Source organism: Oryza sativa, chromosome 6, assembly GCF_034140825.1.
Source record: "Oryza sativa Japonica Group chromosome 6, ASM3414082v1".
Classification (NCBI taxonomy): domain Eukaryota; kingdom Viridiplantae; phylum Streptophyta; class Magnoliopsida; order Poales; family Poaceae; genus Oryza; species Oryza sativa.
In genome coordinates, this window is record NC_089040.1 from 25,984,398 (window position 1) to 26,002,339 (window position 17,942).

The following is a 17,942-nucleotide window of genomic DNA, read 5'->3' on the forward strand; positions in this document are numbered from 1 at the left end:
CAGTTGCTGTGTGTTCTGGGTACACCAATCTTCTGGTTACTGTATTGTTGTTATCGGATCCAAAAGGTAGTATTCTGCATGTCATCTCTGATACAGTATCATGATGCTTTGGACACCCTTGCCTTCATTTAAGCTTGTTGCCATCTTGGTTCCGTTTAACAAGAGGGTTGGAGCAGGAAAGGTGGAGTTAACGGCCAGCATTGTATCCCTCAGGCTCCGGGATTCCTGTAGTATAAACTTGACATGCTGCTCAGTCCTGGGTAGCTGCAAAATTGTACTACCTCCGTCCCAAAATAAGTGCAGTCGTAAAGAACCGTGTCCGACGTTTGACCGTTCGTCTTATTTGAAAATTTTATGAAAATTTTAAAAAAAATTAGTCACACATAAAGTACTATTCATGTTTTATCATCCAATAACAATAAAAATATTAATCATAAAAAAATTTCAAATAAGACGAATGATCAAAAGTTGAACATGAACAGTGCAAAACTGCACTTATTTTGGGACTGAGGGAGTAGTGCTGTGGCTTGTCAGTTCCACAAAGCATACTACTCGTCCATAAAAAAAATTTGGTCATATGTACGTTTGCAGCTTGCAGGCTTCCATTCCAAAACCTCACTGTCTGCCTATATCTGCATGTTTGGGTGTATGTGATTGCTTCTTTGCAGGACAGAGACAATATGATCTTCCTCGTGTTCTATGTGTTTGTGGTGTTACTAGGAGAGTTCTGCTCCTCTTGCTCTTGTGCTCAGGTTGGTTTCAGTAGTCCACCTCCTACCATGCACAAGCTTTCTTGCATTCATTCCGTACTACTCACTCTTCTGCAATCATGGCTTTATCTTCTTTCTTGATCTCTTCCCAGTGATCTAACATTTCCTTGATGGATGCTTATATTTCAGGTTTATGTGGTCTACATGGGCAAAGGATTGCAAGGCAGCACTGAGAATCGGCATGACATGCTGAGGCTTCATCACCAGATGCTGACAGCTGTTCATGACGGAAGGTTTGGAATGAGTTCATCATCAGCTGTTGATATCTATCAATCTAGCTTCCATACTTGTTCTGTAGCTTGACTAATTGGATGCTTGGTCTCAGCATGGAGAAGGCAGAGGCATCGCATGTCTACACTTACAGCAACGGTTTCCAAGGATTTGCAGCAAAGCTGAACAAACAACAAGCCATGAAATTAGCCAGTAATTTCCTTGTATATGCATGGCTTCTGATGTCTTTAGCATCCTGACACGTGATCCTGGTGTGATGATGACTGAAAGCTAACTCTGCTGCACACTTCTGCAGATATGCCTGGTGTCATCTCAGTGTTCCCAAACACAAAGAGGAGCCTCCACACCACTCATTCATGGGATTTCATGGGCTTGTCCGTCGATGCAGCGGCTGAGCTACCTGAATTGTCAAGCAAGAACCAGGAGAATGTCATTATTGGATTTATTGACACAGGTGTGTTCAGTGTTCATCTCATATTTAGGTTAGCATGGAAGTTTAGCTGTGTTCTTTCCATTCTAAGTATCATCCGACAGAATCCATTTATGATGGGGATCCTCCATCAATTGTTTTAATTTTCTGTTTAGCATAGAAACTGCCAATGATGACAAAGTTGCAAAGATTAGATTGACAGGTTTTTGGCTTGTTGTTAAAGTAGCACATGCATATACTACAGATGGTCTGAAACTCTGAATGCTATTTAGTTTCCATCCTGATCTTGATTTGGATTTTTCAATAACGAGATGTTACGTGATACTCAGCAATTGTACTTCCAGAAGCAATAACATTGGGTAGATAGAAATTCAAGAGTTTTTAATTGACCGGTTATTCACAAAGTTCATATACCTTGTGCCTCTGTTCCCCCCAGGAATATGGCCAGAATCTCCTAGTTTCAGAGATCATGGAATGCCTCCGGTTCCTACAAGATGGAGAGGGCAATGCCAGCGGGGAGAGGCAAACTCACCATCAAATTTCACCTGTAACAGGTAAAGAACATGATACAAAATTTAATCACATTATTCAACATAGATTTCACACATTAATGCATCTGCACTAATATTATAGGAAGATAATAGGAGGTAGGTATTATCTCAGAGGATACCAAACAGAAGAGAGCGGCCAGAGTAGAAGTGCCATCAAGTTCATATCTCCAAGAGATAGCTCAGGGCACGGCAGCCACACTGCCTCAATAGCGGCAGGAAGGTTTGTGAGAAACATGAACTACAGAGGTTTGGGTACAGGAGGAGGCCGGGGAGGAGCACCCATGGCAAGGATTGCTGCCTACAAGACCTGCTGGGACTCGGGATGCTATGATGCTGATATTCTTGCGGCGTTTGATGATGCCATTGCTGATGGCGTCGACATTATCTCAGTGTCTCTAGGGCCAGACTATCCTCAGGGTGGTTACTTCACCGATGCCATATCCATCGGCTCGTTCCATGCAACCAGCAATGGAATACTGGTTGTTTCTTCTGCAGGGAATGCTGGGAGAAAGGGCTCAGCAACTAATCTTGCACCATGGATACTGACAGTTGCTGCAGGAACAACGGATAGATCATTTCCTTCCTATATCAGGCTGGCAAACGGTACCTTGATAATGGTAATTTCTGTTCTTAAATTCAAGTTTCAATCTTAATTTCTAATGAAGTCACAAGAGTTATTTTTCTGAATATTGCGCCTTTCCCTTTATGCAAAGGGTGAGAGCTTGAGCACATACCACATGCACACCTCAGTTAGGACTATTTCAGCTTCCGAAGCCAATGCAAGCTCTTTCACTCCCTACCAATCCAGGTAAAATAAAACGGAAGTATCTGTAAGGAATATCTTGATTTGAGTTGTCAGAAACAGTTCTAAAAAAAAGTTGTAAAAAAACTGAATTTTCTTGTGGCTCTTGCTGCTAGCTTCTGCCTGGACAGCTCTTTAAATAGGACAAAAGCAAGGGGAAAGATTCTCATTTGCCACCGTGCTAAAGGCTCATCGGACTCTCGTGTATCAAAGAGTATGGTAGTGAAGGAAGCTGGTGCCCTTGGAATGATTCTCATTGACGAGATGGAGGATCATGTTGCTAATCACTTTGCTCTTCCTGCTACTGTTGTTGGGAAAGCAACGGGTGACAAAATTCTTTCCTATATCAGTAGTACAAGGTTTTCTGCCAAATATTGCAGTTACTTTCAAAAAGGGTATTTTGCTAGCATGTCAAGTCTTTCTCTAAAGAATATTCTACAGGTGTGGCAGTACGATGATCTTACCAGCGAAGACGATTTTAGGTTCTAGAGATGCTCCCCGGGTGGCGGCCTTCTCTTCAAGAGGCCCAAATTCATTGACACCGGAGATTCTGAAGGTAATCGGAATTGAAAAACGAAGCTACCAGTCAAAAGTTTATTGATGTGTTTACAAGACACTTATGCATTCTGTAGCCAGATATTGCTGCTCCCGGGTTGAACATATTGGCGGCATGGTCTCCTGCTAAGGAGGACAAGCACTTCAACATCCTTTCTGGAACTTCCATGGCGTGCCCCCATGTTACAGGAATAGCTGCTCTTGTCAAAGGTGCATATCCATCATGGTCTCCTTCTGCAATCAAATCAGCAATCATGACAACAGGTACCAATTGATGATATCAGATTCATCAGATAAAGCATAATTGCTAGCATTCTCACAAGTTTCAAATCCTATTTGCAGCAACTGTATTGGGCAATAAACGCAACGCCATAGCCACAGACCCTAATGGAAGAACTGCAACCCCTTTCGATTTCGGATCAGGTTTTGCGGATCCCATCAAAGCTCTTAATCCAGGGATCATCTTTGACGCACATCCTGAAGATTACAAGTCATTCCTATGTTCTATAGGCTATGATGACCACTCCTTACATCTAATAACACAAGATAACAGCAGCTGCACTGACAGAGCTCCATCATCAGCTGCTGCTCTAAATTACCCATCAATTACCATACCAAACCTGAAGAAGAGCTACTCAGTCACTCGAACTATGACGAATGTAGGATTCCGAGGAAGTGCTTACCATGCTTTCGTGTCTGCTCCACTGGGTATCAATGTCACGGTGACTCCAAAAGTTCTAGTCTTCGAGAATTACGGTGCGAAGAAGACTTTCACGGTTAACTTCCATGTGGATGTGCCTCAACGGGATCATGTATTTGGTTCCTTGTTGTGGCATGGAAAGGATGCTCGACTGATGATGCCATTAGTAGTAAAAGTTGATACTGCAGCAAAGGCTTGATCTGATTACCTAGCACCTGCACAGATACTTGATGTACGACTAGCATAGCTTACAGATTAGTTGAGCGATTTACAACTAGTACTCGAAGGAAGAGTTAACCACATCTCTTAGTTTGACCATGGCTAGCTGAAATCTAATGAAACCTCTTCTTCAACAAGATTATTTTCTGATTAGTGTCGATTTGAGCAATGTAAATGTTGAGGATGCAGAAGCTGATGTTGTAGAGTGCGAGTACCGTATGAGGTACCTTTTCCTTTTGAGTTCATCTACATTTTTACATGAACAAATGGACATAGTACAGAACAAACTTATGATGAATCGCTATGCAGTATAAAAAAGGTTAAAAGTGTACACAAGGTCTCCCAAATTCCAGTCACTGTTGACAAGCACTATTTCAACTTTGACCACTAATGATTTTTAAATGGTTAGAATACGATGAACGAGAGCTCGATGCTTATATTTAGGACACAAGTCACACAACACACTTTAATAATACGACATCCTTTATGTATTCATTTTTTTTTTCAGAAAATATACGGGTGGCCAAAATTTAAACATGAATAGATTACTTTCTGAATTAAAACCTTTCCTTTCCCACTCAAGCAATATATAGAGCTTATTTGAACGAATACCCTTTGAACAAAAGAACAATGAAACTGAACTAGACTCTGAACTGTAATTTAGTCAAGGGTAAAAACAAATGTACTATGGTGCCAATCAGAAAGCGGATAGGGGAAAATTAGATAACATCGCATAAGAATTACTGCGGCTACTTGATTAGATCAAGGATTACAGAAAACAAATATACTACCCCAACCTAGGAAAACCTAGGAAATGGATCGGATGATTCTCCGTAAAAAGAAGAAATCGGTGTCGAATGGGACGCACAAAAACCTGGAGGGCTGCCGCCCTTTCCTCCGATCCCATCGAGGAACACCATCCGGATCCGTTAGAGTTGGCGCCATGTAGCGCCTTCCTTCCTTCTCCCGGCGACCACCCCTCTCCGCAGCGGCGGCGCAAGAGCGAGGCACCTCACAGTCCCAGGACGAGACAACGACGCGTGTAGAAGGAAACCACCCGAGCATTGGTTGAGAAGAAAGATAAAAAGAAGCCGTTGTGAAATAAACGGGTTAACAAAAATAGTTTTATGGTATACGGTGAAAATAGATTTAAGAAAAAAAGATTAATTTGTTTTTCAATATTTAAATTTTGGCCGCCGCAGTAATTCTATCGAAGAAAAAGAGAAATGGGGATCTTGTCCCGTTGTAGTTAGAGAAAAGAAATTTAGATAATGGAATGAAATCATAACGATTTGTTACATATATTCCAAAAAGTACGATATTTGCTTGCAGATGCCGCAAGGCCGTGGTTTTAACTCAGGGTAAACCTGTAATTTGTTGCAGCACACGGTGAGCATTTAAATACTATATCCACTTCGTAGAGGAAAGTTCTTCTCCCTTTTCCTAGTCTTTCTCCATCAACCTATACCAACAACAGCTGCTGTCGAGGATATCACTAACTCGGATATAAATATGGCTATATTATAGATTCATTAACTAAAATTGTATGTTCTCTATGTAAGATCTATGTATTACTACATTTACATTCATAATTAAAAGTTGTTATATTTTGAGACGGAGGAGGTATATATTTAAACAAACATCGCACGTCATGAGTTTCGTGTTCCCTCGTTTGTAGATGACCTTGCATAGATGGAGGGTAGGAGATGGAGCAGTAGTGGAGCTTCAAAGGCCAGCTTCATACATCTACCTTACTCTTCATCGAACCATGAGAAAGGTAAGTCCAAACATGAGAGCTCAAATTTGAGGGTGTGAGGCTCAAAGGGCTCAAGGCATGGCAGATTTGGCACCACAATGTTCAAAGCTGAGTAGATATGACAATGCCGCAATTCACTGGTGTAGCCATTGTAGTTGTCCTTGTGCTCGCCACGGCGCCATGTCGCGAGGACGAAGAGAGGAGAGGGAGGAGGAAAGGAGAGAAATCACATGTGGAGCTAATTTGTAAGAAGGATAGCAAATTCATTTCAATTACAACTTTTTCTAAATTTTATAAGACCCACTAATAAAGCACACCCATTTTAAGTGCTACATAGCAAATTTTCCCCATATTAGCAAGTGTATCTTACATACGCATGTAGACATGCCTTAATGGGAAAAAAAAAGGTAAAAATCTGCTTCTTAGGCTGCAACCAGCAGGCCAATCTTCCATGTAATCCATCCAAAGCACTCCCATTCCAAGATCCCATCGGTATTAGCCATTGACATGGATCCATAACCAACCACAATTCAGCAGTGTAACAGTAGCACTGTTCACTGATTGCACCGACCACAATGTGGCTACGTAGGAGTAGCTGGTATAAACGGGGACAGATACATGTCCTTCTGTGCGGTCAAGGGTGTGTAAGGGTGTGTTTAGTTGGGGAAAAGAAAATTTTTGAGTGTCACATTGGACATTTAACCGGATGTCGGAAGAGGTTTTCGAACAATGAAAAAACTAATTTCAGAAGTCGCCTGGAAACCGCGAGACGAATCTTTTGAGACTAATTAAGCCATCATTAGCACATGTGGGTACTGTAGCACTTATGGCTAATCACGGACTAATTAGGCTTAAAAGATTCGTCTCGCGATTTCCCCTATAACTGTGCAATTAGTTTTTCTTTTTATCTATATTTAATGCTTTATGCATGTGTCTAAAGATTCGATGTGATGTTTTTGGAAAAAAAAATTTGGGGAACTAAATGTGAGCAGGGTGTGGACCCCCGTTTTTATAACAGGAATCATTCGTGTAAACAGTACCATTTCCCTGGACCAAGTAGTCTGGTACACACGAATTCATAGCTGAAATACCAAGTGCACATACACGAGTGTCTAGTACGAATTATTACATCATAAGCCCGCAGGCATAGTCTTAAATCATCGGACCGAGTGGTCCGGAATACATTCCAAAAACAGAAGTAGGTAAGGCAGCGGAGTTAAGGCAGCGGCACGCCATTGCCACAGGCAATGACCGTAACTAAGACCTACTGAGCGACATCGTCTTCATCACCCTCCTGGTAGTAAGCGTAGGGATCCTCCGAAGCTTCATCTCCGACCTCTGATTAAGTTTGTATATTGCAAGGGTGAGTACCAACCGTACTCAGCAAGCCACCACAGCAACAATGCATATGACAGGGGTATTCAAAGGATGGCTATGGTTCTTTTGCGCAAAGCAAGTTTTGTAATTCTTTTCACAAGCCTAAGACCTAGCACAGACTGATCAAATTTTAGTACCAGTGTTCATATTAAACAATGACGGTTCTGTCCACCATCTATTGTGATCCCAAGGATAGCTTCCCGCCATTGAGTCGTCATGGTTTTCTGAGGACGTCCACATTCCCGCCTCTCAGGAAGTGGCTCCATCAGTATAGAATTCATCATGCAATATCCCATCCCACACAAGTTAAGAATTTAGAGTCTAGCCAAGTGTAATACATGTCCCGGTGCTCATTAACCACGAGCACGGCTATTCGAATAGATTTGGTTTACTCACACTACAGTGGATGTACACTTTACCCGCACTCCGCGACTGCCCAACACATGAGCCTCGTCCCAACACATGAGACGTATCACGGCAAAGCCTTTCGATAACCTCGCATTGGCAGTACCCGCTCCATGAACTTTACATCCTCATACACTCTAGGCGTACATGGTTTCTAGCAGTGAGAGGAGTTCTAGCGCACCCGGGAAGAAAGGACTCACACATGCATTAAGTTATAATTATGTTTAAATTCTCACATGGCAGTCCTACCGATGGCGACACCATTGTAGACACCCGCCTCGCGGTTCTACCAATGGCTGCCCCACCGTAGAGCCCATGCCTCACACATCAAGAAACCACTATGCATGGATACTGCCTCCGCTCAGCTATCTACTCCACTAGGTCTATACCCATACGAGAAGTGTGGTTGTACGGGGGTCGTTTCATGCTTAACTTCATGGCTCGGTCCTTAATTGACCGGGGACGGTACTAGCCTTTTCCGGATACCACCCAAATCCTCCGTCCGCCCCAGTCGAAAATAGTTGTTTAATTTTATTTCTCCTTTCACAAATCATGTCATCAACATCATGGCAATGTGGCGCTCATGTCTCCACATGCCGCATCTCAATTACCTTCCCAAGCATATAGCATTTGATAAATATGAGTATGCATGATTCTAGAGTGGCATCTCTAAGCATTTGTCATAGTTGACTAGGGACTTATACGTAATCATGGTTACAAGGGAATAAGGGCAAACAATAATTAAGGTATGGCATATTCACAAATAGAATGTTCATTATTGCATGCAATTTTATTTGTAAACAAAATAATTTCGCAATTGGGATTAACATGTTCAAATAATAGTGATGACTTGCCTTGCTCAAAATCTTGCGGGTCTTGGCCTTCACTTGGATCCGCAACTCCCTCGGGCTCTATAGTTACGTGCGAAAATTAATTTGAATTCGGTTAGAATTCAAATAAAATCCAAGTAAATCCAAATGGAAGTCGAATGCGAAATTCGATTCTTTTATATTAAATTTACTATTCGCGAACTAGGGCAAACCCAATTTCGATCTATATATCCTAAACTATTTTGCGGGTATAAATATTTTGTTATCATAAGTTTTTAATTTAATCTACCCGAGCATTATATTCATATAATAGGTTAGAAATTTCTATCGCGAGCTAAATATCGGACGGAATCCTAAAATTATCTTATAATATTATACGATTTAATTTAGTCTATGACTAAACGATTAAATATAATATACGTCTAAAATTCCTAGTGATTAAATCCAAATTTCTACCGTGAATCGATTACTTATAGAGATTACCCAAAAATAATCTATAATAGTCTATAAGAATTCATCTAATTGTTTAGTTATTAATTACATCTAAATTACTACCGCGGATTGATTTCTTATGGAAATTACCAAGAATAATCTATAATTTATATTAAATTTTTCAATTCTATGACTATAATTAATCTATAATTAAATTCTAATTATTTTAAATTTTCTAAACTATTAACCTCCCTATTCTATTTCCCTTTTCTTTTTTTTTCTTTTCTCTCCCTCTCTTTCTTTTTTCTCTCTTTCTTCTTTTCTCTCTTTCTCTCCCTCCCGGCTTCTTCTCCCTTCTCTCTCTCGGCTCTCTGGCGACGGCAGCCGAACAAGGGAAGGGGGCGGCGACGGCAGCATGACGACGGCGCACGGCGCGGCGGCACGAAGGCGGCGGTGCGGCGGCGCGAGGGCGGCGCGACGACGGCGCACGGCGCGGCGGCACGAAGGCGGTGGTGCAGTGGCGCGAGGGCGGCGGCGCGGCGGCACGAAGGCGGTGGCTCGGTGGAGAGGGAAGAGGGGAGGAAGAGGGAGATGGAGTGGGGGAGATGGAGAGGGGGGAAGTATTTATAGGGAAAAGGGGGAGAAGGAGAGGGGAGGGCGGCGGCTTATGGCGACGCGACGGGCAAGCGACGCGCGGGCTCGAGGCGCGGGGCGACGGCGCGCGGCGGCAGGCGGCGAGGGCGACCCGCGCGCGGCGACGGGACGGGCGGCGGGCGCGCGGCGCGAGGCGACGGGATGGCAGCGCGGTGCGGCAGCGGCGAAGCGACGGCGCACGGCGCGTGGGGCGCGAGGCGCGGTGACACGACGGCGACGGCGACAGTGGCGATGGCGACGGCGACGGCGCGGGGCGACGACGCGGTGGGCGGCGGCGCGGGGCGGCGACGCGGGGCGGCGGCGACGCGGGCTCAAGGCCGGCTAGGGCGCAGAGGTGGGAGAGGAGGGGAAAGGCTAGGGACCGCATCGAACACCTACGCCATAATGAACAGTGTATTTTCCTATTTATCCCGATTTTAGTTTATTTCCTATATAAATTTGATTCTATAATTTCTAAATCTTGCATAAATGAAGTTTACTCATTATGTGTAATATCCCAACCAATGGATCTACTCTAGATTAATCGTACCCATATTTTATTTTTATATCATTTACTTGATTTTAATTAGAGTTAATTCTCATCCCGTCGTATTTAGATTTAATTAATACGAATATGATCGCGATAATATTTTATTCATTTCTATCCTCACCTCAACCTTTATTTTAAATTATTTTTCAGTTATTTATTTTGCTCATTTAATTTTAGGTTTTATTCCTAATCAATTGTTCTTTATTTGCGTTCTACAAACTCCGAAATCAAAATTCAATGGAATAGGCGAATAAAATCAGCATGATGCAATTAATTTAAAAAGTTTTTTGAAGGCCCATGTTTTTAGAGTTTAGATTTTTGTCGGTCGAATTTTCAGGGTGTTACACAGGTTTCCTGAATTTAGTGGCACCTGCAGCTTATCCGTAGTCCCAAAGTCCAAAATCCAAACTACTAATCCCCCCTGCTTCCCTTTTGTAACATACTTATTGTTTCTTCATTAAAATTAAGTTGCCACTGACACAGTTTGCCGTCGTTGTAGGTTTGCTGAACTAGAGCAAGCATGCTGATTAATGTCCATTAATAAGGTCTCAAAAGAGAATGGTTTGGTGCATCCTGACCTAACTATCTTTTGCAAATGGAAACAGCAGTAATCTGCGTTAGCAATGCATGTATCAGTCTTCACTCAGACAATCCAATCATTATTAATTCTTGATACTCCCTCCGTCCTAAAATAAGTGTAGTTTTAGCACTGTTCATGCCTAACATTTGATCACTCGTCTTATTTGAAAATTTTTTATGATTACTACTTTTATTGTTATTAGATGATAAAACATGAATAGTATTTTATGTGTGACTAATTTTTTTAATATTTTTCATAAATTTTTTAAATAAGACGGATGGCCAAAATGATGAACACGGATATCTATAGCTGCACTTATTTTGGGACGGAGGTAGTAGATTAGAGAATTTTTTTTATTTTTAATTTTTTTATTAAAAGTTTTACAAAAATAATTTTCCATTTTGAAAATTGACGTCGCCTACCGCCCTCTGGGAGGGCGATTTTTAAAAATCGCCATCCCAGAGGGCGGCGAAAATGACGTGGCAAACGGCCGTTCGCTCTCGGGCGACGGCCGTCAACGAAATTTGCAGGCGGCCCCCTTGCCGCCCTCCGCTAGGGCGATTTTGTACTGTGCGGGGGGCCGCCTGCAAATGGGCGGCGAGGGGGCATGGAATTTTGCAGGCGGCCCCCTTGCCGCCCTGGGGGAGGGCGATTTTTGCCCCTCCCTATAAAGCCCAGTCCCCCCTCTCTGAAATTTCATTATATTCACTAAAAATCCAAAAAAAACGAAAGAGAGAGAGGGGAGGGCAGCAGAAGGGGAGCGGCGAAGCCCTGCTGGTTCGCTCACTTCATCACAGGTTTGCTCCCATACATCTTTTGCATTTGTACTAATATGTTATGTTTGAGTATATATGTTGCGTTTTAGTTTTAGTTCCATATATTTTAGCATATCTGTAGCACACAGCACATATGTGTAGATCCAGAGCATAGAATATAATAGTATGAATTGAGACATAGGCAGTAGTGTTAATTGTAAGATGTAGTTTAGTTTGATCTGGAGAATGTAACCTACTTTTAGAATTTTGGAGAACAATATTGTAGAGAATGTAACTTAGGGCGTAGTACAGAAATGCGAGGTTAACGCAGTTATTGTTTTCATCAGGCACAATGTCAAATAAGGTCACATTTCAGATAGTTCACGGTGAAGGAAATATTAGATTTGGTCCAGATGGTGTTGATCTGTCAGATTTTGTAATGACATCTAAGGGCATCGATAGGCCTGCGGAGAGAACATTTCAGTCAATTTATAGTTGGTTGTTGAGAGGATTTAGAATAGACCAAGAAGTCTACACAATGTCAGTATCAGTTGTAGTGAGTCGTGCAACAGAAGGTTATTTTTGGGAACTAATGCCGATGGACAGCACTGCTGCTTGGAGACGGTATGTGGAAATGGCTTTTGAACGGTCATGGCCCCTCGTTATATTTGTGTCGGTACAAGAGAAAGATATAAATGTTTCAATGCAAACCGAAGATGTAGAGGGTCCTATCAATGCAGGGGATGTTGTTGGACCATCGATGCAAAATGAGGAAAATCAACCAAGGGAGGAGCAGGCCATGGGCATGGCGGATGAGGGGGAGAGAGTCGGTATAATTGTTGATGAAATGGAGAGGGAAGATTCGGATAATGAGGAAGCGGACGACGACGCATCATCCGATGAGGAAGGTGATGTAATGGCCACTGATTGGGCAAATGAGGACTTCTCTGGACTTGTTATATCAGAGGGTGATCATGTACCCTGGGAGTATAAGGAGAACGAGGTAATTGACGGTGCAAGGTATGCTCATAAGGATGAGATGAAGGAGGCGGTGAAGCATTGGGCAGTTTCCTTGCACAGAGAGTTTAGGGTGGTCAAGTCAACAAATTATGTGTATGAAGTGAGGTGCATGAAGGAAGATTGTCCGTGGCGTGTCCATGCATATAAGGGTAAATGGAATGATTATTGGAAAGTTAGCATTGTGACCGAGCACAAGTGCTACTTACAAGGGGTGGAGAAGTATCACCGAAACATCACTTCAGCTTTTGTGGCAAGTGAGATGTACAGCAGTGTTGTTGGTAACATTGGCTTTGAACCAAAATCAATTATTAGGCACATCGAGAACAAATTCAAGTACACCATAAGCTATGCAAAGGCCTGGAGAGCCAAACAAAAGATTATTGAGATGAGGTATGGCACATTTGAAGCTTCTTATGATAATTTGCCTCGTTTGTTAGCCACCATTGCCCAGAGGAATAATAATACTTACTATGACCTACATACATTTACATCGGTTGATGATCGAACAAAGAGTGTGCTGCAAAGAGCCTTTTTCTCATTGGGTGCTTGCATCAATGCTTTTGTGCATTGTCGACCTGTTCTATGCATAGATGGAACTTTTATGACAGGTAAATACCGAGGTCAGATATTGACAGCAATTGGGTGTGATGGAAACAACCAGGTTGTACCTATGGCTTTTGCATTTGTAGAGAGTGAGAACACTGAAAGCTGGTACTGGTTCCTAGAGAGAGTGCACATTGCAGTGGTGCGTATGAGGCCCAACGTTTGCCTTATACATGATCGTCATGCGGGTATGTTGCGGGCTATTGACTACTTGCAGAACGGTTGGGATGAGAAGGGACTTCCAGCTAAGTGGCCTGATGTTCGGAGTCGGTGGTGCATGCGTCACATGGGTGCAAATTTCTACAAGCAATTCAAGAACAAGCATCTTATGGAGCTCTTTAAGAGGCTCTGTGCACAGAACCAAGAGAAGAAATTTAATGAGTTGTGGGACAAGTTGGATGAGTTGACAACGAAGCAAACAGATGAGCAATCTCGCAGACCACAAGTTGAAGGTGACGAGCCTCCCATACCTCTTGGTGCATTACATGATGACCCACCAACAATGAGAAGGAGGTCAGGGTCGTCCATCAGAAATTTCACTCAGTGGATTGAGAATGAGCCTAAGGAGAAGTGGTCTCTATTGTTCGACACCGATGGATCTCGGTATGGCATAATGACAACCAATTTGGCAGAGGTGTACAACTGGGTAATGCGAGGAGTTCGGATACTTCCATTGGTTGCTATTGTTGAATTCATCCTTCACGGCACGCAAGCGTACTTTAGGGATCGATACAAGAAAATTGGTCCGTCCATGGCCGATAACAACATAGTGTTTGGCAACGTAGTGACAAAGTACATGAAAGATAAAATCTAAAAGGCACGGAGACATAGAGTTGTTGCTCAAGGCACACAAGTGCATCGGTATGAAATAATGTGTGTTGATAGGAGCAGGCGTGGTATCTATCGTAAGCAAGCCATGCAGGAATGTGTCTTGAAGGCGGATGGTGGATGTACTTGCAGTTGTATGAAGCCGAAGCTTCATCACCTTCCTTGCTCACACGTTCTTGCTGCTGCCGGTGATTGTGGCATATCTCCCAATGTGTACGTCTCAAATTATTTCAGGAAAGAAGCAATCTTTCATACATGGAGTGAGGAGATATATGGGTTCGGGATCTCAGGATCTTACACAACGCTGAGTGCCCAAGTTTTTTACATTCCAGATCCATCTAAGTTAAGGGTGAAAAAGGGTCGACGCCAAACTAGACGCATCAGAAATGATATGGATGAGTCAGAAGCAGGTGGGAGGACTTTACGCTACAGCAAGTGTGATCTGCGCGGCCATACTTACAAGAAATGCCCGAAGAATGCAGAAGTTCTAAGCGGCGCAGATGCTAGTCCATCTGGACAGGCAAGTGATGGTAGGCGACCACCTGGTGAAGGAACAACAAGCAGGCGCGCAAGGCCAAGGCGTCGTCGCGCAGCAGGCGATTCCATGGTGTAACAATGCTATCGATTTAGGAAATAAAATGTTATTGTGATGTGATGAGTGTTCGGACTAAATACTTGTATCGTGTAATTTCAATTGAATGTTGTTGTAATGAGTACCTCCGACTATTGTTGTACTAGTAGTATTGCGAACTATTCGGTGTTGTATCATAATGTTATCGTGATGAGTGTTCGGACTAAGTACTCATATCGTGTAACTGCAGTTATTGTTGTAATCAGAAATATTCCGTATGGTGACACTTTTGTTTGTTTGTACTCTTGTTTAATATGTGTTAGTAATTCGCTTATGAACATTTATTACTTATGTTGAACTAATTATTTATATGTTTCTGATCAATCTATTTGATGCAGGTATGGCGTACGACACACCGGCGCTGTTGAACCGTGGGATTGACAGGAACCACCGCTCGTTCCTGTCAGCAGTCGAGGGTGCACAGCTCGGCACCTTCCGTCCACGCACGTTGCGCGAGTGGTTGCGTGTCGACCCCCGTCACGTTCCTTGGTACGCGTATGTTCACATTTCAACTCAACTTTGCTTTGTGTTGTACTTATGTTTGAAGTTTGCTCTATACAGGTTGCGTGCGGCAGGCCTTCTACCACTTTGTAGGCTTGTTGAGGCGGCGGCGGATGACCGTGACCCAGCGAAGCGGTGGGATGCAGACCGGTCACTCCTTGCCGCTCTGGTAGACCGCTGGAGACCTGAGACGCACACATTCCACCTTCCCTGTGGGGAGATGGCTCCGACACTGCAGGACGTGTCGTACCTGCTCGGGCTACCGCTGGCGGGAGCACCAGTTGGTCCCGTGGACGGTGTTTTTGGGTGGAAGGAGGATATCACTGCGCGCTTCGAGCAGGTGATGCGCCTTCCACACCTAGGACCGGCCAACACCCTTCCTCCGTACTCTATAGTCGGGCCTAGCAAGGCTTGGTTGCTCCAGTTCACTGTAAGTAAATAAGTTGTTATTATCATACATGCTTATTTGCGATCAACAGAGTGTTTTGTACTAACATTTCATTCTTAATTGTAGGCAGACCTTCTGCACCCTGACGCTGATGATAACTCGGTCCGACGCTCCCTTGAGGCGTACCTGTTGTGGTTGTTCAGGTGGGTGATGTTCACTAGCACCCACGGGCACGCTGTGGACTTCCGGCTGGTCCACTACGCACGGTCCATCGCGGATGCTCAGCCACAAGACGTGCCGCAGTGGAGCTGGGGTTCTGCCGTGCTAGCAGCCACGTACCGTGCCCTCTGTGAGGCGTGCACGAAGACTGACGCGGGAGCGATCATCGCTGGCTGCCCTATGTTGCTTCAGCTTTGGGCAGCCGAGAGGTTTGCCATAGGTCGACCAGTGGTGGACAGCGCACCCTACGAGGTTGGTCGCAGCGCGCAGTGGCCAGAGGACGGTCCCACGATGGGGACTTACTGGTGTCGACGTGGGGTTAGTGCAACTTCGCTGCGTTATAAGTTTATCAGTCGTCTTCTTTTTTTTCTTCACATAACATGTCTAATTCCGATCATGTTTATTGCAGCGTCGTTACGCTCACGTCCAGGTGAGACGAGGTTACCCGGACTTCGTGTTCGAGTTTGACCGTCTCCAGCCGAGCGACGTCATCTGGGAGCCGTACACAGAAGAGGCCGTCGCTGCGAGAGCACCGCTAGGACTTTCGTCGTTGTGCACACGCGACCAGGCTTACTGGCTCACCATCCTGCCGATGGTGTTCGACATTTTCGTTGAGCCTCACTGCCCGCAGCGTGTGATGAGACAGTTCGGACTTAGGCAGGTGTTTCCGGGCAACGTGCAGCCGACCGTCCTCCCTGCCGACCACTCGTGAGTTCGGATTGTTCATTTCTAAATTTTTATGATAATTACTTCATCGAGCCATATAATTTACCTCTCTTCACAGGTTGACTCGACGGGGACAGCTAGCAGGCGCACTTTGGGCTCCACGTGTACAGCAGTACGTTGACGACTGGGTGTTATCTACAGAGGAGGTGATCAACGAGCTCTTCCCACACACGGAGGAGAACTACCATGACTACCTTCGCTCGTACCTTCCTCGCACTCGTGCGCGTGTGACCTTCACTCCAGACGCCCCAGAGCCGCACGTTGCCGCTGTGACGGACGCGTATCCCACTCACCGTGACCGAGACTACTTCGTGGGGGTACGTCGAATTTGTATTAGTTCTTACAATTATTTCATTTATCTTGCATAATATAGGACAACTACTGAATTTTTTATTTCCATCTTGCATAGGCTGATGCCGCACGGGATATCAGTGCCGATATCACCGCAGTCCAAGTGAGGTTGAACAGAGGTTTGCACTTGACTGACGTTGAGCAGAGGGTGACCTTCGACCGGATGCAGGAGAAGATGCGTGCGGTCATGCGCGTCTTCTCCTGTCGCAGCGCCGTGGACGTCGTACCTCCAGCTGGTCCGGTACAACCACGGCCTCGCGCGCCTACCGTCGGAGCAGGACCTCGACCTACGGTACCTATTTCGCACGGTACTGCTCAGCCCAGAGGTTTCTTAAGTTTTGTTTCTGTTTTTGTACGAAAACATCACCCCGTCGTAACTTGATGTTCCATCCTCGCAGGACCTCGTTTGCCTTCGAGCGCCCCTAGCTTCGGAGCAGTGCGACCTACAGCACCGGTTTCGCACGGTACAGTTCAGCCCAGAGATTAGTTCATTTTTGTTTCAGCTTTTGCACGAATATGTCACCATGTTTTAACGGCACGTTTCCTCATCGCAGAACCTCGTCTGCCTTCGAGCGCGTTCGCAGGCACGACCGGCGCTTCCGCGAGCTCCGCAGGGGCGTTCGCCACCTCTTCGGGCGCGTTCGCCAGCTCTTCCTCTCACGGAGCGTCGATCCCTCGCCCACACGGTACTTTACTTTTTATTAATACTATTAAATACCTGTATGAAACTGATGGTCCTTGTCCAGCAGGATTTGCAGCCGGGATCTTCGGTACTGGGGCCTCTTCGTCTCACGCCGGTAGGACTGGTCCTACTAGCCAGTTCTACGACGACGACTTGCACGGTGCACACCACCACGACGTACTAGGCTCCTCTCAGCTTGGAGGAGCTCCAGAGGCGCACACTCAGGAGCAGCCAGAGGTCACACCTGTACAGGCAGGACGGGTTGGCCGTGCCGTACCCCCGGACCGACTCACGTACTCCCAGGGGCACATTAGGGCGCAGGGTAGGAGGGACAGGGGTAAGAGGCCTCGTCAGTAGTGTTCTACCTCTTCAGTCCTTATGTGACCGTTTCTTTTGGCTTACAAACTTGTAAAGCAG

General features: G+C 44.7%; 1 protein-coding gene and 1 long non-coding RNA gene across 2 annotated transcripts; one reads left to right on the forward strand and one right to left on the reverse strand.

Moving 5' to 3' along the window:
• Positions 1-392: 392 nt before the first annotated feature.
• Positions 393-5,313, reverse strand: LOC112939377 (uncharacterized). Its single transcript, XR_003243032.2, has 4 exons — positions 4,023-5,313; positions 3,249-3,573; positions 1,846-1,976; positions 393-1,401 (listed from the first exon to the last, which is right to left on the reverse strand). It is a non-coding gene; the product is annotated as an uncharacterized lncRNA (long non-coding RNA).
• On the forward strand, positions 1,082-5,296 carry LOC9271436 (subtilisin-like serine-protease S). Its single transcript, XM_026026498.2, has 9 exons — positions 1,082-1,193; positions 1,297-1,455; positions 1,868-1,985; positions 2,065-2,599; positions 2,696-2,790; positions 2,901-3,143; positions 3,226-3,340; positions 3,417-3,603; positions 3,682-5,296. Exons 1-9 carry the CDS (start codon positions 1,082-1,084, stop codon positions 4,236-4,238), a joined length of 2,121 nt encoding a protein of 706 aa, XP_025882283.1. The 3' UTR covers positions 4,239-5,296.
• Positions 5,314-17,942: the final 12,629 nt, after the last annotated feature.